The following is a 26,178-nucleotide window of genomic DNA, read 5'->3' as shown; positions in this document are numbered from 1 at the left end:
GAGTTTTTTATCAGCTGAAATCCAACAGAATGTGTTTGATTTTAGGGCAAAAAGAAGAGGAGAGACAGAAGGCGAGCTCCAGCCACAGGTAAGTCACATGCCAAATGTGGTGACTATAAGATGAGAGTTCATGTCAAAGTTGTGACGACTGATCATGTTTGTGTGTGTTCCTCTGCAGAAAAACCTGAAAATGAGACGCGGCCTCCAGCCTCCCCTGCAGCCGGCGCTTCTAACGATCAGGACTCAACAGAAAACCTGCTGCAGTTCCTTATGGCGCTGAATGTCCCCCTTTCTTAAGAGCACCCCCACCAGTGTTCTCAGAGGCCCTAATGTATATATGTACATAACATTTCTGCACAAGTTTGTTCGTTTATTTTTGCATTTTATAATTTTCTTTTAATATTTTATATTTTTATATTTTGTTTTATTTTAGTAGTTTTTAAGTAACACATTTTGTAATGTATGCCTGAACATGTATTTATCTGAATTTGTATGTATATATCACAATAATACACCTATGACCCAATCCCATTGACTGTTTTTACCCTGTGTTTTTTCCTGTGTCCCTCCACCATGACTACTACCCACTGGGTGAGTGGGGCAGTGGTTGGAAGCTTCCTGCATCATTAGTGCCTGTTGATGGATTTCACATCTAACAAACATTTCTGCACAAACATTTCTGCACAAACATTTCTGCACACACCGTAACATTTCTGCACAAACATTTCTGCACAAACATCCACGTCCACAGATTAAAATGATAAACTGATCAAAATCAAAATTACGTAATGGCCAATGATGTGTGTATGACACTGATAGAATTTTAACAAGAAATCCTGAGAGTTGTGACAGTTAATGCAGTTACTGTTGTTGCGTAAATGCACAAACATGGATTCAGCTGCTTTTGTGTGGGTGCAGATGTGAGCTTTGACACAACTAGATAATTGTACAGACCAAACTAAACAACTGCAACAGGATTACTTCTTGATCCAATCAGTGCAACATTTAGTGACAGACAGACACAGGATTCCACATGGAACCCCCTCTCAGGTTGATTGTTGGTTATTTTTCAGGTCAAGGTAACACTTTAACTTACTGTCGGACTGTGTCGTGAACAGTTTTCACAGTATTGCTTCTGTCATATCCAAAAAAACCAAAGGCCCAGGGAGGTGGTAAAAATGAAGATACAGCTTTATAAAAACACACTTCACTTTCTAAAGTCCTTTATTGCTTTAAATCCAACCACGCTCTACTTTTTCTTTTATTTTAAAGTTTTCTAAAGGAAAACCTTGAAATGGAGAGAAGTAATTATCCAGCCATGGTTATGTGCAAAAATTATTTGTCTTGTCTTTTAAGTTTCCTCTTCAGCTCTTCATTCTCTTTCTGCAGCATTTTATTCTGGAAAAGATTTAATAGATGAGACAAAGATGGCAACAAATAAACATGCATTCTGTGAATCTAAATAAAAAAGCAGGACACCTTATGTCTGAGGGCCTCCACTATCAGGTCTCGTCCTCCTCTAACCGTCTCTTCTTGTCTTGAAACTCGGAAGGCGTCCCCAATAACTGAGACCAGCACGTGAGACTGACAAAGTGTTTAGGAAAAGCCACATAGTTGTACGATCAGTGGTCATCCACTCCATCAACAGTAATAAAGCACAATACTCACAAACTTGGAGCTCTGGAAGAGATAACAGTGGTGCATGTCTGCTGCAGGATGGCGGGCTACAAAGCCAAAGACTTTGGTTGAAGATGGCAGGACGGCACAGAAGGAGATGGTGGAGAGAGGGCACGAGTACAACAGAAACTGAGGACAGGAAGATTCACGGTGAAGATTCAAAGCATAAATAAACTGCATGCTGCTTTGAAATTACGTATGTTCACACACCTTTGTTTTATTTTCCAGAATGTCAATCCCACTCAGCGTCAGGAAGAGATGGACTCTGCTGTTCTTAGCTGCCTTTTCTGAGGAGTATTTATCTGGCGTCTGGGAATGAGAGGGGAAGAATGAATCAAGGATAAACAGTTCATAAAAAAAAGCAGTTATGCATTGTGTACTTTAAATAGTTGGGTTTTCCTCCAGAAGAACTCCATGACAAGTCACAAATTAAGTAAACTACAACAACCTATTTAGGAATCTTGTATCAATCAACCAACACAATGCTAACACAATCAGTAATTTGTACTCTTCAGGGTCCTTGTGCATTATGAACCATCAGGTCACATTTATGAGTATCTGTACCAAAATAAGTCCATCCAAAAGACAAACCACACAATAATTACAAATGTACACAGAACAACAACCAAAAGGCCATAAGCCTAGGTTTTAAAAAACAAAGATATACAAAAACATCACAAAAACTCAGGCAACAGCAGGCACATAGATACACAACATTAAAGATGTGCAAATAACAACAAAGGTGTACTAAACATCTAAATAACTTATCAAAAATACACTCTCAAATACAAGTAGGAGACACATAAACAACAAATCTACACACAAACTCTGCGAAATACACAAAGCAACCACAGAAGAAGAAGAGGAAGGCACAAAATTGCCAGTGGTGTGGTTTGGTTTGGTGCAGCCTAATCAAACTGACCTTCCCATTCCACAGAGCTGAAGGACATTTTAAACATGTGTAAATGTTAGAATATGTTACTGCTGACCTTCAGGCTCTGAGCTGCTTCAGTCAGGATCTGGAGTCCTGTAGGCTGGACCACCTCCACACGCCCCAGAAACTACAGATTACAAGGAGCAGATAGAGAGGGTATATTTTAGAAAAACGGTAAGTACAGGAGGTTCATGTATTATTGTTCAGTAACAAAGTATCTCACCTTATTTCCTACATTCAGTCAATAAAAAAACAGAATATTTACCTTTACATGAAAGGAGATCTCATTGTCATCATCTGAAACGTCAGTCATCTTAATGCCCGGAAGTAAATGAAACCACTGGCGGATAAATATGTATTTATAGACAAATTGACTTATTAAAAAAAGGAGTAATGTACCTTCTGTAAAACAGGGACTTAGCTAATGCACTGAGATCATTGAACAGTGGTGGGTGTAAAGTCTGTCGGAGTTAATGAGTGACTGATGTTTCTTCCTTATTGCTCTTTATCAGATACCAGGCTGCCTAGAAGTTTGTCATACAGTGTTATGATGCTTAAATTGCACATTTAATACACACAGATCAGTCTAATACAGAAATTACCACTGTGACAATCACATCATTATTTCTTCTGAACATTTAGGATCTTTTTAATATTCCTGTACAAAGCGGGTTAATTCACGTGCATCTTATTAAAAACAGACAGTTTCCATGTCAACTGTGTTTTATTTGCAGTGGTTGCGACTTCATTGATGCTCAATCATATATATATCTTTATATTAGCAAGTACATACAGAGCGTCAGTCTCAGCCACAAGCTAGTGAGCAGCATATGTTCAACAATGACGTCAAGCAACAGTGTGATGATGATGATGCTGAACTTGAGATAATATGAAGACTGACAAGTTAAAATACCTGAACGTAACATGGATTCTGGCATTTTAATTTTGAAAGGCAGTTGAAACGGGAAGTGATTACAGAGCAGTCGCAGGATTTGGTCTCAGTTCCAGACAAGGTAAATTAATTTGATACCAAGCATCTTGAAACTACACTTGATGATCCAAACAGATTGACAACATGTACTTGTATAAATCATTGCTCATCTGTGACTAACTGCTAATGGCTGTTGAGTGTGGGCTCAGTGTTTTGAGACACAGATGATGATGATGAAGATGAAATCCCTTTTTCAGTGTGCTTCATGTGGACGAGGGTGATGAGATGAACCGTTCACTCAGATAGACGGAGATGGAACAGAAGCCTTCACATAAAGATTAATTGCCCACAGAGCTTTATTTATTTCTTGACCGTTTAACCATTTGACTTCCTGTTCCATCTGTGTGTATCTGCAAGGCTGGCGAAGTGACGCAGTGGTCCTGTTCTGAAGTCTACGAGTCGTTGACAGACATGGTCTCCATGGTGTTGGACAGGTTCTGGTCTCCTCCTCCCTGCTTCTTCTTCTTCCCTCCCTCCTGCTGTTTCTTTGCTTTCTTGGACATCTCCTGATCGATAGGAGCAGGCTTGACAAACTTGATGATCTCATTCATACCTGGAGAAAAAAAAACCCAATGATTGCACACACAGTTCCTAGAAATCCTAAATTCATGAGATAAATACTCAGTAACAAAAACTGCTACACTAAGACACAACTTAAAGGTATAGATTGACATATGGGGAAATAAGCTTTTTTCAATGTCTTCCCCATGAGAATGCCAACACCAAGATAGGGTTAGCCTGGCAACAGTGTGGTACATTTTATTTAAATGATCATACCAACTTTTGAAACTTACATTTAAACAATATTTCTTTGCCAGCACTGTTTAACAGCAACTACTTTTAACCTGCAACACAACTGCAGCAGTAAAGCTTACCTGGAGGCATGAACTCCCTGAGCTTCTCTGGAACAATAATGCCTTCCTCGGTTTGGTAGTTCTCCAGGATAGCACACATTACACGAGTGGTTGCACACATGGTCGCATTCAACATGTGCACAAACTCTGCCTACAAGAGAAGGAAGTGCATTTAAAGTTTGCAGTGCCAAATACGATAACAATTTCTGCTAATGAGAGAATGAGCATGCAAACAATCCATTTGATATTAAAAGAGGTAAGGTCGCATTATGAGCCGCATTGGACCACTCACCTTGTCCATCATCTTTTTGGTCTGTCCGTAGCGGATGCGGAGGCGTCGGGCCTGGTAGTCAGTACAGTTTGAGCAGGAGACCAGTTCCCTGAAGGCACCTGAGCCGGGGAACCAGGCTTCCAGATCCAGTTTCTTACTGGCTGCATGATTCAGTGAACCTGCATTGACATAAAGAGTAACAAGTTATCTGATATAATAGGCTGAACTGAGAACGACAGAAGCAAACAGTTCAAAACTCAACGTTTTGGAGATAATTTTGTAGGATTGTCATTATCTGTGTGTAAAAGGAGATTTGACTTGTGGGTGGCACACGGTTTCTGACAGAATGTCAGAATAATCTGAAAACATTTGCCAGACATTTGCTAGTCAGAGATAAACTACAAATAATTACAATTCCTACTTTGTTATATGTGTTAAACAACAAAAGATAAAATCTATTAAGTATTAACAATTTCTTAAAAACAAATTGTGAACCTACCGGAGACGATGTTAACGATGCGATAGGGGATTTCTAGTGACTGGTAGAACTCTTCTGCCGTCCCTATCATCTCATCGAACATCTCCCATGATTTCCCATCATGTGGGGAGGCGTAGACAAACTGCTCAATCTACAAGCAGAGATATTCTGGGATCAATCAACATTCCACACATCTAAAACGTACAGTATATGTATAACTATTGCTAATATTTACATGGATTCATTCTGACAATGACAGTGCCCCACAGCTGACCTTCTCAAACTGGTGCACCCTAAAGATGCCTCGGGTGTCTCGGCCATGGGAGCCCACTTCTTGTCTGAAGCAGGTGGAGAAGCCGGCATAGCGGATTGGAAGGTCTTCTGGTTTGAGCCACTCTTCCCTCAGGAAGGCTGCGATGGGCTGCTCTGAGGTGGCGATAAGGTATTTCTCATCTATGGAGTTGTCGTCGGACTTCTCGCTGCCCTTACCGATGACCTGATGGAAATATACACAAGGATTGTTATTGTGCTGTTCAGTGGTTTCAAGTAAGTAGTACAAATACTTCGTTACCTTACTTTAGAATTTTTGAGTATTTCTACATTACTCCACTATTTAATTTTCTACCTACTTTTTTCTTCTATTCATTACATTTTCATGCAAATATCTGTATTTTCTACTAATTACATTTTGAAAACAGTCGTTACCCATGATGCTGGTCAAACTCAAATGGTCAGCAACAACTGCTCTGACCTTTCTTATCAACAGACTACAGATTAGTAGCACTACTGTCACCAGATAACTGAGTTAGGAGGCGTACAGAAAGATTCTGTCATGTACATTATCAATTACGATTGTCTTTTTTAGGATGAGGAACACTACTGCTCTACCACCACATAAAGCCTCCAGAGGGCACTGCTGCAGCATCCAAGACCAGGTGAAACCCTGCGAGTCTCATTCCAAGCACATATTTTTTACTGATTTCAGTAAAACAATGTTTCTCTCCACCAACAATAGAAAAAGAATATTCCAGTGTGCACCTTATAGAGCTCATCATCAAACTGGCTGAGCTGGGCGACTTCCTGCATGACCTCTTTCCTCATGAAGAAGGGTGTGTAGAGCATGGTGTAGCTCTTGCTATAAAGGATCCTTAAGGCGTAGTTGATCAGCGCCTGCTCCAGGAACACCAAGGGGCCCTGAACGCAACACAGAAGATGATAACAGATAAACAGCTGGTCTAAATTTCTAAAACAGACATGCAAGTTCTTCTTGAGACACGACTGAAAAAAACTACAGTCAGGGTAGAATTTCAGTTTCTTAGCGCTTGTCTGCAGCAGTTTACCAGTGTGCGGTGCTGATCTACATTAAATCACCTTTAGGAAGTAACCTCTGCTACCAGCCACGATGGCTCCCTTCTCCCCCTCAAAACCATCAATCATGACCACCAGGTCGACATGAGAGTATTTCTTCTGGACGCTGCAGTCACCCCAGGTACGCTCCACCTTGTTGTCAGCATCCTAAAAAACAAAAAGACAAAACAAAGTGTTTATACTTGTACTCTACCACCCAGGTAATGGAAGCTGTACTAGACCACCCACCTCGTCATTGCTGATGGGAACAGATGGGTGCAGGAGGTTGCCGATCTCCCTCAAGTACTCGAAGCGCTCTGCCTCCAGCCTTATCCTCTCGCTGTCAGTTTTCTCCACAGCCTCGTCCACCAGCAGACGCACTTTTTTAATTTGGGTTACTGTCAGACCCTGATGCAGGAAAATGTAAAAAGACAGGAATCAACAGAGGTACAAGAATGTGTGCAGTTTTTGGTTTTCAGTCCAAGTTTATAATGCTGCCACACAGGTAGGAAGAACATACCGATAAAATGTCAGCTGTCAGAGACTCCAGGTTCTGTGCCTCATCAGGTAAAGACTCAACATCCCCGACTGGTTCCTTCTTCTGCAGTAACAACACAAGAGATGGCATTAAGTCTCAGCTTGTTTGCGGGATCTGTTTTTTATACTAAAACATAAAATAAACCCAGATTACATGCCACAACCCAAAATACAAATATAGAACAAAATAAAAGAAGAAATAAAGAAAAATAGTGGGTGTTAGAGATGAAACAAAGATGAAAATAACACTTTATTAACATTAGCCCCGCACTAAAGGCCTGGAAACAAAGTGCAGTTATAATCTGAACATATACCTGACCCAGTCCCCAGGTAGACAAAAGAGCAAAAATTAAACCATCATTTACCAAACTCTCCTTTTAGAAACTGACTACTGAACACAATGACTTCACTAATGACACGGTCTGTAATGCTGTGTGTTTGTGCACCTTCATTTTCTCTCCGATGCTCTTGCTGCATAGATTCTTTGCTTTGTTCAGGTTGTCTGCAGTGAAGCGACCTGTCAGAGGATAAACAGGAGTCAGTACATCATGGGAGTGTGCATGTAGACAGAAATCAGTTGCTGCTGCAGCAGCAGGGCAATAAACTGGTGACAGGTGTCCTTAGCAGCTACCTTTCATGCAGTAAAAACTACCATCAAAATGAATGACGAACCATGTCATTACACACACTTACAACAACGTACTGACACAATGATTAACGCCATCCTGCTGGTTTATAGTAACTGTGTGTAGTTACACTGCAGGGCGAGGTTGACATGTTGCTGCCTAGGATTGCATCAGATTGCACGTTTATACCCGGTATTGCTAAGCTAACATATTATTAGCCACGTACTAAGATACGTTTATAAATAAAATAACAGGAACTTGTGTTCAACTAGTGCTTGATGTATTAGTAACAAAAATGTTTAATCACCTCAATTGGTTAACTGAAGGATACAGCTCGTTTGGATGTGTTAAATGATGCTATGCTAACATTAGCCCCGACGCGCTATTCTCTTCTTGTTGGAAGTACGTCCCAAAACTCCATTAAAAACCCTGCTAAAATGTTTTGTTTAACGCAGTGACTTACATCCATGTGTTGTACAAGACCAGATTTATTATATTCTATTTCATTAATGACAGTTACTAAATACGGCACGAATGTAACGCACAAAGCAGCACGCTAACATTATACATTTATTAATTTTCCGAAACGATAGCATAGCACTGCAGTGTACGGACCTGCAGTAACAGAGCTAACAAGAATCCAAGAAAATCCATGCTCTTTAAGTATTTTAATTATTTTTAAAGATATTTTATGCTGCCGAATAAAGGGCACGGTCATAAACTTGAGTAAGGTGTTGTTTGTCCAAAATGGGGTAAATCATCTGGCTATTTAGAGACAGTAATAATACAAATGCACACAAATTGAATGGAGTTGGGCGTGAGCTACGCTAACATTAGCACCGCGCTAACGCTAGTTGCAATGACTGAAACAGAAATGAAAAGATCCTCACATTTTCTCCACTCTGTGTCGGCGGCGACCAGTTTATCGACGAGGGTTACATCTTTAAACCTCTTTCGTTGAGTCTCACGGACGATTTCTGGATCGCCGCCTTTGTCGGTCCGGAACAGGTCCAAGTCGAGCACCATGTTTCCACGCTGCCTGTCTGTCAGAGAGGCTGAATGAGTCCCGCAGCGGTGACTCCAACAACCGGGTTGCCAGATTATGTTGTTCAAGTAACAAACCCGTAATCCCACTTTTGTATTCCTTGTTGAAAATGTAAATGTGTAATGTGAAAAGTAAATTATAAATCAATCCATTAAATCAAAGCATTGCTACATTCAAACTGATTTTATTCAGAAACAACATTGTATATTTTCATTATTAATTTTGCCACAGAAAATTTACTTTTGAATTTTGCTTTATTAGATGCAATAAAATGTAATATTCTCAGACATATAAGAAAAAAAAATATTTTTATATGTAACCTTATATTGGCAAAAAAATTAATGTGCAATCTCATATAAAAATGTCAATTTATTTTTATGAATTATAAATGCACAAAGTATGGCTTTAAACATGCATGCAATACTTCAATATAAACATTCTGACAGAATAATTTGCTGCTCATTTATCAGAATAGTTTGATAATTCACAGTGTTTATATTATGCAGTTCATTTAATGTTATGATACTGCAAAAAATATGCATATAAGGAATGTATTTGTAGAAACTGTCTTTGTATAAATCCTTTCCATACAGACAGACTAGTTGCTGCCACTGCAGAACAACAGAGGTTTAAATGGTTAGTTGGTTGACTGGTTAAGGACATATAACCAGGGATTATGTACTGGTAGTCCCCCTTCATCTGTGAATTTCTTCCATACAGAGCTGAGACCATTAAATCACGGTGTAAGGGCTGCTAATTCCCCTCGCTCCACAGCGTGCTGTTTCCTCGCCCTCATTGCCATCCCAGCCTCATGGATAGCACACTGCAGAGCAGCTCCAGCTGGCAATTTAGCAAAGCCTTCCTCTGAGATGTAATTTATCTTCAGGTAACCCCCGGGTCTGTGCAGAGCCACTCCATGGAGATGGGAGAAGAGCAGCGGTAAGTCGGCCATGAGTGTGTAGTGAGACACCAGCCTCAGCTCAGTGGGAATGTCTGTTTCCTCTGAGTACTGAAAAATGGCTGCCATATATTTGGACAGGTCCTGGCCTCTGGCTTTGGCTTGGCCCACTTCCTCTCCAATGAGTCGGACCACTGCGTTAGAGCTGTAGGAACCAAAGTCTGCTTCCTCATCTTCATCGCTCTGCTCCGGATCTGAAAGTGCAGGTCTGTGGCTGAGGCCTTGAGAACATATGACCAAAACAAAGTCACTCTCCCGGATCTGCCTGCAGTGCCAGGCCATGCTTCCCTCCTCAGCCAAACTCAGAGAGTCCCACAGATCCAAACACACCTGAGGAAAAAGGACAACAGCCTTACTTATTATCCTATGAAACAAAAGAGAATGTAATATCCAGCACATTGACATGATCTTCCAGAAACTATCCTTTCAGTATGTAATCTAATATAACACCATGAAATGTCATGTTTGGTACCTTAGTGGCCATGTGCTGCTGAATGAAAGCACCTAACTGCATGACAGCTTTGACGTGAGCAGGGCCGTCACAGGCGCTGTAGCAAATCAGAAGTTGAGGAGGGGTCAGCCTGTTTTCGGGCATGGATAGCACTTCCTGCTGAGGCCCTGCCTCTTCATGCTGCTTGATTATATCTGAATTGATGACAAAAAACAAATCTGTTGGTATTTCACATGCTGCAGATGTGATTAAAAAAAAGAGAGAGTTACACGTATGAGGCTGAGGTTGTGGTTTATTGCTGTACCTGGATTTATGGCAAGTTTCTTTATGCGCAGTGTGGGCCTCTTCCTTATCAGAGCAGCAGATAAGATTCCAATGGCTACTATGGCCAGACAGAGTGGAAGCATCACAGCCAGCGAGGGAGTGACAGAGGAAGATTCTGAGGAGAAGTGAAAGAGCTGATGAGTCCACATTACTATTAAAAAGATGTAGTTCAAAGTTTGCTGCATTATGTACTTAAAAAAGTAAAGAGGTTGCACTGCTATGATATATTGTGGTTGTAGAGACCCACAGCACTTACCTCTTTGAGGGTGCATGATGTGAATACTGAACATTTTCCTCACTGCATCCATCTCATTAGCTGCAATCTGACATGATAAAAATATTGGAAATTGAAGTTTGTCGACTCGGAGTCACCACACACATGGTCGTTTAAAGAATATTTCATAGCCTTTCAATAGCCCTCTTGTGTAAACAAATCAACATTTTACATCAAATTATATCTTTATTTAGTGACACAAAAGCACAAATAAGTAACTACTACTATTACTAGTAAGTAGCAAATTTAACTCTTTCAGGATGAGTGGTGGTATAATACTATAATCAGTGTAAGGTGTCCATACAGTTGCATTTTACCTCACAGGTGTAGTTGGTTCCTTCTTTAAGATCATTCAGCTGATAGCTGTGGTGAGTTTTGTTTTTTGGATTCTAAAGAAATCAAATAAATGGTTAATACAATGAATAACAAAGAACGTTTTAGATTTTATAATGCAATGAATGGAAGAACAAGGCACTCACAGGTGTTATATCTGTGTATCTTGTAATGCCGTTTGCGTAACACAGTGAGAAGTAGCTTCTGATGCCCAGGCTCGGGGGGGCCAGGTTAAAGGTCACGGTGACGGCGCTGCCATTCTGCTGAACCTCAACATGTTTGGGGTACCAGTCTAGAAACAGACCATAAAAGGATAACTTGGTAAATAAATTGATGAATTATTACACCAGGTCAGATTAGGTTCAGGGAACTATAAGAAGTTTCTCCCACCTTTCTTGCACCGCTCCAGGCCATTCTTCTCTGCACATGCTGCAAAGACATGAGAGGCAAAATGACATGACTGCATGTGAAGAGATAATCTGTAGCCTAACGCTTGACAGAGTCTCACATTGTGTGGAGAAAATCTTGCTTTGGTAAAACTTCTCCCACTCCTCAGGCACAGGCAGAGCCATGACGGTAACAGCATACTGGGACCCGAGGGAGAGGCCTAGGAAGGGGTCTGACTTGTACACCTGCAGAATGCAGCAGCACTCATTAAATTGTTTTTTAATACCCCTTAAATGATACTGTGTAGTTTTATCACAGGCTTAAATAAGGTGAGGTAAATGTTTTTGGAGATACAACTAAGTTGGCTGTTGGCTCTGCTGTTCTTTTTCTCACCTTATGGTTTAATATTCACATGTAGCTGGGTCTTTTATTAGGGCCCTTATTAGCTTTTCTTTGTAGCTGTTCAGCTATCAGAAAATAGATTCCAACAATCTGTGTGCAACAAAACACAGCATCAAAAGACGCACAGAACTGAGTCGGCAGGCTGCTGTTTTGCAGGCCTGTAAATTGTTAACTAAGCTAATTATGCTTCTTAAATTAGCTCTGACTGTGGATTACAGTTTGATTTATGCTGTCAAACACTGCTGTGATTATACCAACTAATTCCTCACAGACCCACTGCACTGCAGTGTCCATACCACGTTGTACCTTTTGTTACCCCCTGTTATATCAAATGATACTCTGTGTTAATATAAGAAAAAATATGAAACTGGCCTATAGGCATCTAAATAATTTAATTTTTTTTTAAAAATTTTAAAGTTTGTGTTACTCAACAGCACTAAACAGCTAATAAGTGTCATGGAACGTTTGATTAATGCCATAAATATAAACACGCCTACATGTGAGACATGATATTTCTGTGTGTCATTTTTCTTTTTTAATTTCTTAAAATGATGAAATGCTGCATGTTACGTGTAAGATGTAAGCTAAAACGCAACCCTGCCAACATCATGTACGGGTGCACATATCCAATGCAGGCCTGTAACTTAAACAGGAAACTTTTCTTCACAGCCTCACTTGCAGCTTCACTTGTTATTTACAGCTTTTAATAGCAAACCTCCTCTTATGACATGTTTCCTGTTTGAGGGGAGTATGATGTCATTGTGATCTCACCCAAAATGTAGTATGATTTTGCAAACACCAGCTTTGAACATGAGACACTTAGTTTATAAGTGTTTATAGTAGTTTATACTTTATATATAATAGAAATATATATCACATAAAAGCCAGTATTTTGTATCTTATCTAAGATCTAAATTAGCATCTCTGTGATTGACACCCATGTGAGGCGAGCGTTTGAATTCATGTTGTCAAACAGCATACCAGACACATAAAGGAGGCGGTTGGGCCCTTCCTACCCTTTGAGCATGTGAAGCTGGGAGAGACACATTGCGATGGAAGAGAAAGAGCTGACACGCAATACTGAAACCTCCCAAGGCCTGAAGGGTCACCTGAAAACCTCGCAGGAAGGCGATCCCTGCCGCAAACACACAAAAGAGTGAGAGAGCATGACATTAGTGATCCATTACCATGCACTTTACAATGTCACACATGTATTGTGTGTGGATATGCTGTTTTTAGAGCATGGTCCATTAAGCTTGTTAGTGCCTCAGTCACGTGCACAATAATCAACAGTCTCTCATAATGTATAGTGATACAGCAAGTGCACTCATAAAATGAATGAACATATGAATGTGTGCATTTATAGCTAACATACCGTAGTAACTTGGCTTCCAGGAGACTACTACAGTGTCAGACAGGGGGTTCGGTTCATGTAGAAACTCGACCGTCACATCATCTGGTGCTTGGACATAATGTTGACAGACATTGGGGTCTTTTCCTCCTATCAGCTCCAAACATGGATATGGAACACAACCTGCAGACAAACACGATTCAGAAACAAGATAGTAAACTCTTTCACATAGCTTTTATGCAAGTAGCCTACATGTTGTAAGCATTTATATGCAGGAGCTATTTACCAACACTTGGATTTACAATAAGATTATCTTGAGAACTCATAGATATATATTTTCATCTGTTTCCTTTACTTTATTTGTTCTCCAGTCTTATCTGCATGTGAAACCTTCAAGGAGCATTGTCCACTCATTGCTTATGCTAATGTGCATAGTTCATAACTCAGTTCGTCAGTGTATTTAGTGAGGCAGATATTTGCAGCCTGTCTAATTCCGACTTACTTCCAAAAGCATCGATGGTGTTGAAACCAAGGGCCTCCTTGATATCACTTCTGGTTATTCTGCAGTATTCACATGAAGGTTCTCCCTGCAGAGGAAAAAAGGAATAATGAGTTTCAGGGTGAGCACCAATAATAGTGAGTGATAAGTGCAACTTTAAATCCAGTACGTAGGGCTACTTTTTGGCAAGAAGAAAGAAACAGAGGGGTATAGTGCGCATTTACGCACATGGTCTGGTGCATTTTCTTGGCTTGTTGAAAGGTGACTTAATACAGATTTGTGAGAGTTGCATTACTTTGTAATTTATTTGCCTTCAGTCCGTGCATTCTATCTCTTTCATTTTGTTCTATTTAATTGTGCGTGGATCAGATGTGTGCAATAAATTGATCCTATAATTCTTCTGCATGAAATTTATGTCACATTAAATAACTCCCCTAGTTATCTTTTTAAACAAAAACAGCTGCTCCTCACATCCTTACTGTTCACACTGTAACATTTTATAAAAACAGTGATACTTTAACCAAAGAGGAATGTTTAGTAAGGAGCCAAGTGTAGACCAACAGGGGGTTTTTGACTTCCAAACATCTGCGCACATTTACATGCAATCAGATTCATAAATATTCTATGATATGTGTTTTTTGTTTTTTGTATTGTCTACGTCATGAGACATGAGTGCTGTCAGGACTTTTTCTGATTTATTTCATGGGTTTTCACAAAAGTGTAGCATAAACCATTCTGTAATTATAGTTGTTTTCACACACACACACATTTGTGGTGGCTCATAAACTATACAAATAATTGCTGTTAATTTCTGCTGGGTTTCCTCCTTTGAGACACTTTGCCAGGCCATGACTGCTGTTTGTTTGTTGTTGTCTTCAGCTTGTCTTCAGTAAGTGGGTTTAAATCAGGTGACTAACTCGGCCAGTGAAGACACACTCTACACTCTAGAATTCCCTGTGCCGCTTCTGTCTATACGGTCACATCATCAGTAAACACCAGTGACTTGGTTCCACTGGCAGACATACATGTCCATGCCATAAGACTGCCTCCACAGTGTTTGGATAATGAGCTGCTTTTTCTCTTGGCATCATTCTGGTCAGCCTGTTATTAATAAAAATGTAACTTGAATTCAAATATTTCAGTCCTTGAAAACAGAACCTGTTTTCCAGTTGCATTTCAATGTGTTCATGGGGGTGGGCCTTCATGCGATGTCTGATGTTTTCTGGTAAGGTCTAATCTGGCCTTTTCTGTTCGTGAGCGTGACCAGTGGTTTGCACATTGTTGTGAAGCTGCTGTATTATAATTCATAAAGCCCCTTCGTGACTACAGACACTTGACATGGTTAGATGTTGTGGAAGGATTCGTCTTCAGCATGAACATTACTGATCCTGCCAGTTAATTCCTTCCTTTTTTAGTGTGAGCTGGATTGTTGTGCAGCATTGACTGAAGCAGACAGAGCTACAGTACAACTGTACTGACCAGACATTTCTTCTAAAATGTTCTAAAAAGGGGGGGGGGGGGGGGTTTATGATGTATATATAGCTCCGAATTCGTCTGCTTCACCTGTTTTTTACTCCAGCGGTGAGATGGGCGCGCATGGAGTCACAGATCAGCAGCGAGGGTGATACGTGGAAAAAAAACACCCGGTCTCTTTACGTAAACTTCTCTGAGCCACTCTCCTATTCTCTCCTCGTCCATCCAGCCCTGATATGCGATCGGACCCTCGCATCTCAGCTTTAAGCTCCGCATCCTCCGCAAGCCGCTCACATCTCAATCAGCAGCGATTCAGTAAAAACCGGCTGGATATCAGTGAGGAGCCGGTGCAGCCGCTCTCTCGACGGTGGCAGTGACAGAGAAACAGCGTGTGTTTCTATGGGCAGAGCAGTGGCTGCTGCTGAATGCCTGTTGTGATTCCAACTTTATCTTTACACTTTATTAATACATAAAGACCATCTTCGGATATACGTTGTCCCGCATTTTAATCAGATGCACCACAGTGATTCCTAATTCATCCTTACCAGTGGCTGACTCTACAGAACATTTATTACAACAATAAACAGGAAACAACTGCGCGAGTTCAAACCTGCCAGCTTCCCTCTCATCGCTGTCAGAGTCACAGCCACACACGTTGCCGGCTGGCTGTTCGGAAATTATTATTATTATTGTTCGGAAATTATGCCGGCTTTCACAAAAGCTCGGGCAACAGTCACTGCAGAAACATGAGCCCATGTGTCCACAATCCATTTACATATGCTGACGTAACTCGCCCGGCGCTGCCTCGCAGTAAAGCTGTGCTCGCTGTCCGCCATCCATCGCTCCCACACCGCTCGCAACTTTACTTTGAACGCCCTGTTTACGCCGATGTCCAGCGGTTGGAGTTCTTTGTTAACCCTCCCGGGATTACGGCAAGCTATGAAATCATCTGCTTCGCCTGTATTTTTACACCAGCGGTGAGACGGGCGTACGCGGAGTCGCGGATCAGCAGCGAGGGTGATGCGTGGAAAAAAACCATCCGGCAGCAATTCACCAATCGGCTGAACCGGTGTGTTACGTAGTATCCATCTGATTGGTTCATCGCTGCTAGCGTGCGTAGTGTACGTATGACGTAGCGTTCAGCTGATTGGTGATTTGCTGCCAGTACGTACTTTACGTATCATGTCCCGTGTCTGGTACTCAACCCATACACAAGGCGCACCGTATTATAAGGCGCAGGGCCGACTTTTGAGAAAATTTTATACTTTTAGGTGCGCCTTATAGTCGTGAAAATACGGTAGATGGCACAAAACAACAATGTAGGAAATCTCCCAAAAAATGTCCTATACTTGCAAGAAACAGGGCTCAGCTGCAGTTCACAGATGTAGTCCTGATTTCTGATAACAAAAATGTTACACTAAAATCAGTTATTAGTTTTTTTTATTAAAGTTGTCTTTATGACTCTTCTAATAAGTAGTCCAAATATTTCTTCTACCTCTGCTGACTTGCCCTGCAGGTTTAGAGATCCATTAAGAGGTGGCTAAAATGAGAAAGAGAAAAAAGAGTTTTTGCCTCAGGCATGAGAGAAGGAGAGAGAGAGAGAGAGAGAGAGAGAGCATGATTGTTAACACAATGGTAGTTAAAATGTCAGGTGAGGCAATGGCAGAAAGTCTGTGTAGCGTAAATGTTTACTTGCACGCAATCTGGTGGGAACATCGCCAACTTGCTAAGCAAGAAAAATCCAAAGAAAAATTCAAAAGATAAAAAAAAGATGAGTCAAATAAAGTCCTGTCAGGCTGAGGTTAGATACAGCAGAGTTGATGAAAGCACTGCGCACTCCTTGTGTAACCATAATAGTGTTAATTGATATTCCTTCCTTTCAGTCCTGTGGTTATATTATCTCTTCTCTTACCAGAAGTCATGTTTTCACTGCATATTCAGGGCATTTTTAAACAGATCAGGTTGGAACATGCAGTGCAGATTTTGATTGTATTCAGTGAGAGTGAGTGTAGTACACCTCAGTACAATAAAGAAAAAAGGTTTTGTAAAGAATAACCCCAGTGGCATCTTCTTGTTTCAGAAAACAATCTGTGGGTGCAGGGATTCATCTCCTCTAGAATCATGCTTTTTTTTTTTTTTAATAAAATGCAGGACCAGAGGATCACCACCATTCAATTTGGGCTTTAAGCCCTTCTCTGGATTCTCTTTCAATGACTTTGTGAGAAGAGAATCCACCCATTGTTTGCTATTTTACTTTTTCTTAAATCCTTTAAATCAGGGAATGTTTTTTTTTCACTTCCAACACGTCCAGTCCAGTAGTAAAGGTCTCAATTATTTTGTAAAAATGCGCATATAAAACTTATAATACACGTCAGGACTTATTTAACAGCTGTAAAGGAATTCTGCTGGGTTAGAAGAATAATAATCTATAACTTGCATTTCCAAAATGCTAACAAACAACAAATGTAAACCCCATGCATGCACAAGACGGTGCAACAAAACAGTAAGTCTGTAAAGTAAAAGCAACCATCAAAGCGTTTACCTGCTCCTCCTCTGTAAGTAAACAGATGTAGACGGGTGTTAAATAGCAGTAGCACCAGATGTACATTATCATCTCTTATAGTTTCACATAAAAACATCCTGCAGAAGGAACACTCTACTTAAACATCAAAGCTGGTGTGAAAATGCTTTGGAATGCAGCTTACCTGTTGAATACAGTCCAGACTGCAGTCCTGAGGGGTGATAGCGGCAGCTGTGACACCATCCTGAGCCCAGAGTGGACGAGCGAGCGCAGCGAACAGGGACAAAACTACAGCCACCCTCCACATGCTGCCACAGCCAGCATGACACTGTCGCACAGTGAACACTAGACCTAAAACAACCACACACACTAACACAAACACACACTGACCACTCAGCGGGTCAAAAAAACAAAGAGCGGGAGGCTTCAGACAGTGAGGTGTCTTTAGTGGTGCATGAGAGTAAGTGAAAGGGACCTGGGAGGACAGCAAGAGACGAGGAGGGGAGTGGTGTCTTTAGGCTATGCGTGGAGGTGTGGCCTGCAAGCCCAGCAAGCGTGTTTTAACAGTTGCAGCCATAAATATGCTTCCAAAATTCCAAAACAACACAGAGAGTTCAGGGTCATTTTTATTTATGTACAGATGTACAGATGCCCAGGTATGTTTATAAGCTATTTACAGATGAGTGTGAAGTGTTTAACACAGGAAGCAGTTCAAATACATCTAAAAAAAAAAAAAATATTACGTAAAATCATGTTATTGTTAACAGTTTTTCCAATCTTGATAACGCACTGATTCACAATATGTTGTGACAAACTAAATAGCAATAGGGATCAAAAATGGGTTTCAGAGCTGGAGCCCTTAAGAAGACGATCATCGGATCTGAAAAACAAAGTAACATAATGAGAAGTCTCCAAAAAAAAAAAAAAAAAAAACACATCATAACAAAGCTAATGAAAAAACGGATTAAATGGGCCATATGGTTGTTGCTCTAAGGATACGGCCAGATCTTTTCCCTCTGCTTGAATCATATTTCATAAAATTAAGACCGTGACGCTGTGAAAAACACCAGTGGTTACTTTGGCATTAATGAGATCTGGAGGCTTAGTAAAAGATTTGTTGCAGGTGTAGACTGCCAGCTTGTGAATCATCTTTTTGGAGCCACATCTGAGTTTAAAACTGGTAAGAATCCTCCATGTATGAATTATTTATTTTTGTCAATATAATTCAACAGGACTTGATGGGAACTTGTGAACCAGTTTCACCACACCCTCTGAAATCAAAACGGTACGTTTGTCTAAATATCACATACTTCAGAAATTACAGGTGGTCACATTTTAAGATAGCAAGGACCACACATCGGCTAATTTGGTGCTGACACGCAAATGCTGCACCAAAAGACCACAGGAGAGGTGGATGGTGACTGGTGCTCCAGACTTTTATCCCAAAAATCTAATTTGTGGAAAATGTGGAACACTGGAACCTTTCCCAAACCTCACTCATAGAATTAGACATAACATCGTCTTGGTTAAGATTAGCAATTGGTTGCCATGTATACCATGGAGAGGAGTCCTGTCCAACACATTTGAAAGACACATAGAGTTAATGGATAAGACCACATGTGGGCACCAGATACACTCACAAGATGTTATCAAAGGCCTAGAAATTGACCTCTTCTCACGTATTCCCAGTGATGGGAGTCTGATTTATTCCTATTTTCTCCAAAACATCTGAGGGCCAGAGTAGCTAACAATAGTTTGCTAGCTATGTAGCAAGCTAGAATACTTACATTTACAAAAGTGTTTTTTTGCATTTTGATGTTACGGTGTAGTTTTTGTAAAAATGTAAGCATATTATCCTGCAGTTACATATATATATATGCATATATATGTTGGATCCCAGTAATCCTTGAAGAAAAATTTCTCAGTTTAAACTTTCAAAGTGAACCTTTGTTTCAAAGTTGAAGCAAATCCTTGAGGCATTGTGGGACAGAACTTAATACCACAATACCTCTTTCAGTTTTTTATTATTAAAGTCATGCCAGACCTCACAATGTGCAGACAATGCCCCCTTTGATGTGTATTTTCTCCCAATGGCTTTTATCTCCCTTTAAGGAAAACACTGGTCTGATTATAAGACATCCCTCACTGTTTTAGAAAACATACAACAAAAGCTCAATACCATATGTGATGTTTTTTGATAGCTCTTGGCTTGTGAGAATTCTGGACGGTTTGACAGCACGTTGATGAAACACACAAAGGTTGTAAACAAGCCTTCAAATGTGGCTCACACTTCAGATCTTTTCTGCCTTTTCCACACACCTTTGATGTATTTTAGCAATTGTCACCACCACACATTTTGTGCTAAAGAAACTGGCATCTGATTGGTCTGCAAGTATTTTTATAGCAAGCCCAAGCAAGATGTTGGCAGCCATGCCACTGCTCCAATGTAACTCTCAAATACACACTTATTTCAGAACTGCATTAAAAATGTAGAAAACATTTCACAGATGCCATCCAAGTCTATAAAGCTCCGAAATTCTTTCCATCCACTTTGAAATGTTAGCTAAACAAATCATGTGGAAGAGCAAACCCACATGTAGGAATCATTTGAAAACATGTTCAAAGTGGTTCTGATTTGCCGTTTTAATCATGTGGACTCTCTAAAAGGAGCAGTAAGATGTCTGCGGCCCTAACACACAGCATTAAGTCGTCTTCTTCCATTGACAATACAGAAGGCAGAGCGTCAATCTATTTGTTTCGGCAGCTAACATTCATTGTGCTGTACGGAACAGTACAGGTACAGTGCAGATAACTGTTTTTGGACTCAGTGTCAAAATATAGAAAACACCTACACCTACTGCCTTGTCTCCAATAACCAGGCAGGCAGCGGTTTCCTATGTCCATATATGAGGACATTTTTAATTAATTTAAATAAAGAATTTTATAGCACATTTTATGAACAGTGAATATCTTCTGGCTATAAAATGTAAAACTTCATTTTATCCTATTAGACATATGTGTATTATGGCTGCACATGGCAAAATGAGAGAAGTCAGAAGGCACACTTGAACCCTCCAGAAACCCGGGGAAACATACCCTGTGCTGCTATGACAGGTATGCTGCGGGTTTATTGGGGCTGTGTGTAGGATTTGTGAAGGTAAAAGAAGCAGCCTGTGAAGTGATTCATGCCCTCAGTGTCTTTGACTTGCAACATTACATGCACACGGCAGACTGCCAAGGAAAGACGGAAGAAGGAAAACTGAATTGAAGCATGATGACATAAATTCTCACCGTGTATTTGTCCCACTTCTTCTCCGGATCGTACGGCTCCCAGCGACTAGCAGGGAAGATGTGCTTGTTTTTCTCATACCAGCTCCTCAGCACCACTTTACCTGCGTGAGACTTCAGGCAAAATAGCACAGCTGCAGTAACACCGACAGGCAGAGTCTCATTTTGATTTGTACTAAATTTTAAATATCAGCCTTTTAAAATCTATATCAGATTGTGAACTTAAATATACAGGTAGACATACAATTGTTTACAGTGCGTGTCATGGTTTTATTGGCTAAAAACATTTAAAAACTATTTAAGGGAAGAATCCAACAAAAACATTTTAGAGATTTTAGTCTTGTGACAGGTTATCCGGCTTAACAATGAGTCACTGCAGACTAAAACTAAAACTATGGCTAGCATAATTTCAAAATGTTTTATAAATCTTTTTAGGTTATGTAGCAGCCCAGACATCAACATCAATTTCTTTTTACCCAAAATAACACTAGTTTTATTCTTCACTTTACTTCCTCTTAGCATGTAGCGTTAAAGACTCACCTCATCTTTCTCCACAGTGGCATCATTCACCAGTCGAATATCATCATGGACATCAAAGCTGAACAAAGGACCTGTGGGGAAAATATTATAATAGTGAGAAAACTCAGGAAGAAGACTGATTTACAAAGAAATGTACAACAGACTGAAAAACTGAAGCACTTCAGGACATGCCTGACATTTGTTATCCATCATTTGGTATTTCCGAATCATAAATACAGAATACAGTTAGAACCAATAGTTGCCAGTACAGTACATACAGTGGTCCACTGAACAAACTGCATCAGGAACTGTTGTTTCTGATAATGCTCTGAATAAAACTACTAACAAACCAAACCATAATCAGCATATTATACTGAAAAATTAATTGATCTTACCAGATTTGCCTCTAGCTTTGGTTACGATGAAGTCATAAAAACTGTGATGCTGAAAGAGACAATGAAATAAAGTATTAAACAGCGCTGTCATGAAGCAATAGGTAAAAAAGTAATGCAGCTGCATTTGTTTATTTGGCAGATGATGGATGACCTATGACTGTCAATGTGTGATGTCTGACAATTAATGGATGAGCAGAACAGTTTTACAAGGAAAGCTAGACTTTAACAAGTGGGATTGTTGTGGAAAACCAAAGTAACACAACACATTTAACAAAGACTAATTTAATTACCGTACATAATTTTCTTTTATAATATGAGGTGTCTGAATTTAAATACTTTCACCTTCACGCTTCTACACTAATTTGGTGATTTTATATTGTAGTAATTATTATAAAAAAAAACTTCAGGTTTTAATCATGATTATTTACAATGGACTGCTTATTCACTGATTATTTTCATAGCTAAACAGACTTAGAAACTAAACATTCACACTATAAACAACAGTAACTGTAACCACCACCTGATTAAGACAGGATGTCCAGAATGTTACCACGTAAACATAAAATCAACATGAAAAGGCTTTGTGGCCCTTGAACAAAGAAGCTAGTCTGATATGTTGACATATGCTGCACTTGGAAGGGAACTGAATGAATCAAACAAGTCAAAACACTTACGTGTGGGATAATCAGATCTTCCTTGATGTACATCAGCTGCTCAACACCAGCCGACCTGCACAGTGGAGAAATTCAAACTGGTTAAAATTATGTAACAATGAGTGTAATGGTACAAACTCTTCCAGTACACTTCTTTGCTGTTTAAAGCTTCACTGAGAGATTTAAACACTTGGGTTTTAGCACCTCCATGTGGTGGCATTAACTACTTCTACTACTACTTCCACTGCAGGAACTGCATAAGTAAATCAATATATCAAAATCTCTGTAAAATTCATGGAAAAGTCATCTTTAATTTGGAGTTAGTAGGCTCAGACAACACCGAGATGACGAGTTCTACATGGTGATGTCAATGAAGGTTATATTTACATATAGTGTATGGATTTAATACAAGATTTATTTCAGTATGAACACACACTGTAACACATCTGTCATAATGTAAATGCTTCTTCCTGCTGATAACAGAAAAGAAAGATTAACTATTTTAGATCTCACCTGAGCTCACTAAAATCCTTCCTCAGGACTTCAAGGGCCCTCTGCAGGAAGTTCTGGATAGTGTTACCCTTCTTCATCTGCAGGAAAAAAAAACACACCATCAAGACAATACTTGACAAAGGAATTTGAAGTCACACGTCTTCTCAATAATCTGTACATTATATCCCAGTTTACCTTGACAGTTTTACGATGTCCAGATCCGTCCCAGTAACTGAACGTGATCTCAATCTCCTCATCTGAAGACAAGACACATGCAGTTATTTTAACTCATACAGAGACACATGTGTTATCAAGAGTATAAAAGTACTTTTTTAATAAAGACAAAAACAATAAATAGACAGAATAAAACCACAAAAGCTCCAATGGACTTTGTTATCTTGGAACTTACTCTTAATCTTCTCTTGTTTGAGCTCCCACTCCTGCCTGAGCTCCTCTCTGAGACGATTCTCTTCCTCCTGAACATGAGATACAGACTATGTTTACATACACAATCAACCAGCGCATAGTTGACAGATGACAGATTTACCATTAGAAAAACACTACAGCTGGAATATGCTGTGACAGGCCCATTTCTCATTTCTAACATTGTGAGTTACAATTACTCAGGTGTGCATTTGATTTGCAACAGTAAGTCTGAAGAACTAGTCACTTCTTGACTTTGATGTGCCTAAAGTACACACATTTCTGCAGCAACATGAAAAATAGTAATGATAATATTTATAATAATAATATTTCAAAAATGCTATAACACAGTAAAGAATGGGAAACTGAGTAAACAGTCCTCACCTCTCTGTCTCGATCAGGAAGGAAACTCGTGTCCACATCAGGATTTTTCCCCAGTTTTTTCTTCCTAACTGGAGAATCTGTAAATCAAGTCCAACATTACTATGTATATATCCATGTTTATTCAGCCAGCATAAATATAGTATAAAGTTAACTGTTGCACAGTGACTATGAACTGTTCACAGTTATACAGCTCAGATGTTTACAGTGAACATTGACATTACCATTATGTTTAAAGTGTTTTCTGGCTAAGTGTCACTCTTAAAAAGGAACTGGCATGACTACCACTATGTCTCTGTATCCTGACAGTGGTATTTATCTTTCCCTTTAATTCTTAAAGAAAGCCCATAAGCAAGAACTCCACTTCTTATTACCCATTTTAACTGCAAGACGATGTTGGAATGTTCTAACTTTTAAAACTGTTTTAGGAAGTGGATGTATGTGAAGCCACTGCTGTACATATGTTTTGACTTCAGAAGATGTGTAGATACTGATGCAGTAGTCCGTCAGCCAGCAGTCATCTCTCTGTCAGTTACCATAGCTGGGGCTGACATCACAAAATTAATACAATTTGGAACTTTGTGAAGGTAGGTAGTCCAACAAACCTGGACTCAGGACTTACTGCCTTGGGTGCCACTAAAGAAAAAATATATAGGATTGCACCATTAGGAGCTTAAGCATCAAAAACTTACAATCCTGCTCTTCCTCTTCATTTTCCTCTTCCTCCTCGTCTTCAGGATTAAAGGATAAACTGGCTATTTTCCTCTTCTGTTCCTCTTTCCTCTTCTTTTCTTTTTGCTTCTCAAGCTTGCTGCAAGAGAACAAAATGTCATATTGAGCCATCAAGATCAAAAGACAGGTGATGCTCTAATGAAAGCTAATTTCCTGCATCCAAGCAGGACTAGAGACAAGAAAAACAAAATGTTGGTTTCACAGCTGATCTCTGCTTTTTTTTAGTTTTCTCTTGACAGATCCTTACATGTGAAAGCTGGTGCCCCAGTTCATTATAATTCTCTGCGCATGTTCCACATTAGAAAACCGGTAAAATAGAATATGACCACACGGCTGAGAAATAAATCTATGCATTCAAGTTTCAAGTCTCAGCAGGTCCTTCTTTGACAGTAGGTCACTCTTATGTCAAGCTGTGAGAAAACACAACAATAATGACACAGTAAGCCAGAGGTGGAGGAATAACTCACAGCTGGAGCTCCTTGGATTGCTCCTTCTTGGCCAGTTGTTTCTCTCTCTCCTTTACCAGTGCCTCTTGCTTAGCCTTCATATCATTCAGTGTCACCAGACCTAATCAAATTATACAAAAATAAAATTTAGGGAAGAATTATACACTTTCTCTCGAACTGCACGTTGCACGCACATACCAACTGTGCTGGACTTCAGCTCTGCCTCTACAGCATCGTAGTGAGCTGAAAATTTCTTGTCGATGTTGGACTTGACCATGTTATCCTGTGAGGAACAAAGACAAGAATATAAGATGTCTGCAGTGCAATAATAATCATATTATTCTCAACTGGGTTACAATGGTACGTAGAGGGGACTTTAAGACAAGGGTCTCATTGAAACCGTAGGGTGCTGAGGTTATAACATAATAGAAATATAAGGGTTGTTTTTTTCTATTAATTGATATTTTACCAATAAATACTAGCAAACACACACATATACTATCAAACAAACGTTGTACTCAAGAGTAAAAGGTTACAAACCTCCGCAATCTTCTGCTTCAGTTGCTCAAGCTGCTCTCTCTCTTTTTCTCGCTTTTTCATCAGCTGCATGGCTCTGCCAGCCTCACTCGCAGCTCCTTTGTACTGCGCCATGTTGTGTTCTTGACTTAAGACACTCGCTTCAAAGAAATGTAAAAACACTAACAAGAAATGGACAGGTTAAAACTGAAAATTAAACCCGATTTCTTTCAGAAGCGTGAGGACACAGCTCCCAGCGTTATCACAACAAGAAAAATGGCGACGGCGAAATGCATTCTGGGTAGTAGAATATTCGGTGTCTTCACGTGCTTCTGGAAAACTCGGAATTATGAGACACATTAAGACAAGCAGTCTATGGCGGTAACCTGCGAGGGTGAGGGTTGAGGAAACGTACAATATTCCATGCAATACCAATAATAGCCTACTACTTTACATTTCTCTACATTTTCCTTATCAGTGTCCAGGTGGTCCACATAAAATATTTTAGGACATTAAGCCTAAAAAATCGTGAATGATGGGTGAAAGGGTGAATGATGATTGACAGGTATATCCTCAAATCACTGTAGGCTCTCTTGTCTC

At 39.9% G+C, this 26,178-nt stretch overlaps 4 protein-coding genes across 4 annotated transcripts; all 4 read right to left on the bottom strand.

The window, feature by feature from the left end:
- Window positions 1-1,206: 1,206 nt before the first annotated feature.
- On the bottom strand, window positions 1,207-3,037 carry LOC114438930 (PTB domain-containing engulfment adapter protein 1-like). Its single transcript, XM_028410581.1, has 6 exons — window positions 2,877-3,037; window positions 2,667-2,738; window positions 1,888-1,986; window positions 1,669-1,806; window positions 1,480-1,584; window positions 1,207-1,398 (listed from the first exon to the last, which is right to left on the bottom strand). The coding sequence occupies exons 1-6, from the start codon at window positions 2,922-2,924 to the stop codon at window positions 1,336-1,338; spliced, it is 525 nt and encodes a 174-aa protein (XP_028266382.1). The 5' UTR covers window positions 2,925-3,037; the 3' UTR covers window positions 1,207-1,335.
- A 274-nt stretch (window positions 3,038-3,311) lies between these two features.
- On the bottom strand, window positions 3,312-8,741 carry sars1 (seryl-tRNA synthetase 1). The gene is made up of 11 exons (XM_028410985.1): window positions 8,606-8,741; window positions 7,536-7,606; window positions 7,073-7,153; window positions 6,802-6,960; window positions 6,577-6,720; window positions 6,244-6,399; window positions 5,480-5,701; window positions 5,227-5,356; window positions 4,749-4,906; window positions 4,478-4,607; window positions 3,312-4,155 (listed from the first exon to the last, which is right to left on the bottom strand). The coding sequence occupies exons 1-11, from the start codon at window positions 8,739-8,741 to the stop codon at window positions 3,995-3,997; spliced, it is 1,548 nt and encodes a 515-aa protein (XP_028266786.1). The 3' UTR covers window positions 3,312-3,994.
- Window positions 8,742-9,323: 582 nt separating this feature from the next.
- LOC114439048 (interleukin-17 receptor D) lies at window positions 9,324-18,178 on the bottom strand. Its single transcript, XM_028410771.1, has 12 exons — window positions 17,918-18,178; window positions 13,743-13,827; window positions 13,265-13,423; window positions 12,906-13,024; window positions 11,609-11,732; window positions 11,491-11,529; window positions 11,247-11,392; window positions 11,085-11,156; window positions 10,750-10,816; window positions 10,474-10,608; window positions 10,191-10,363; window positions 9,324-10,048 (listed from the first exon to the last, which is right to left on the bottom strand). Exons 1-12 carry the CDS (start codon window positions 18,038-18,040, stop codon window positions 9,497-9,499), a joined length of 1,794 nt encoding a protein of 597 aa, XP_028266572.1. The 5' UTR covers window positions 18,041-18,178; the 3' UTR covers window positions 9,324-9,496.
- Window positions 18,179-18,341: 163 nt separating this feature from the next.
- fam50a (family with sequence similarity 50 member A) lies at window positions 18,342-25,855 on the bottom strand. The gene is made up of 13 exons (XM_028410772.1): window positions 25,603-25,855; window positions 25,261-25,345; window positions 25,084-25,183; window positions 24,577-24,695; window positions 23,888-23,964; window positions 23,490-23,556; window positions 23,276-23,337; window positions 23,102-23,178; window positions 22,610-22,664; window positions 21,936-21,984; window positions 21,562-21,632; window positions 21,025-21,135; window positions 18,342-18,613 (listed from the first exon to the last, which is right to left on the bottom strand). The coding sequence occupies exons 1-13, from the start codon at window positions 25,711-25,713 to the stop codon at window positions 18,605-18,607; spliced, it is 993 nt and encodes a 330-aa protein (XP_028266573.1). The 5' UTR covers window positions 25,714-25,855; the 3' UTR covers window positions 18,342-18,604.
- Between the last annotated feature and the right edge of the window lie 323 nt (window positions 25,856-26,178).

The sequence above is a fragment of the Parambassis ranga genome, chromosome 7 (genome assembly GCF_900634625.1).
Source record: "Parambassis ranga chromosome 7, fParRan2.1, whole genome shotgun sequence".
Taxonomy (NCBI): domain Eukaryota; kingdom Metazoa; phylum Chordata; class Actinopteri; family Ambassidae; genus Parambassis; species Parambassis ranga.
The sequence above is the reverse complement of the archived record's forward strand: the minus strand, read 5'-3'. Positions and strand labels throughout refer to the sequence as shown.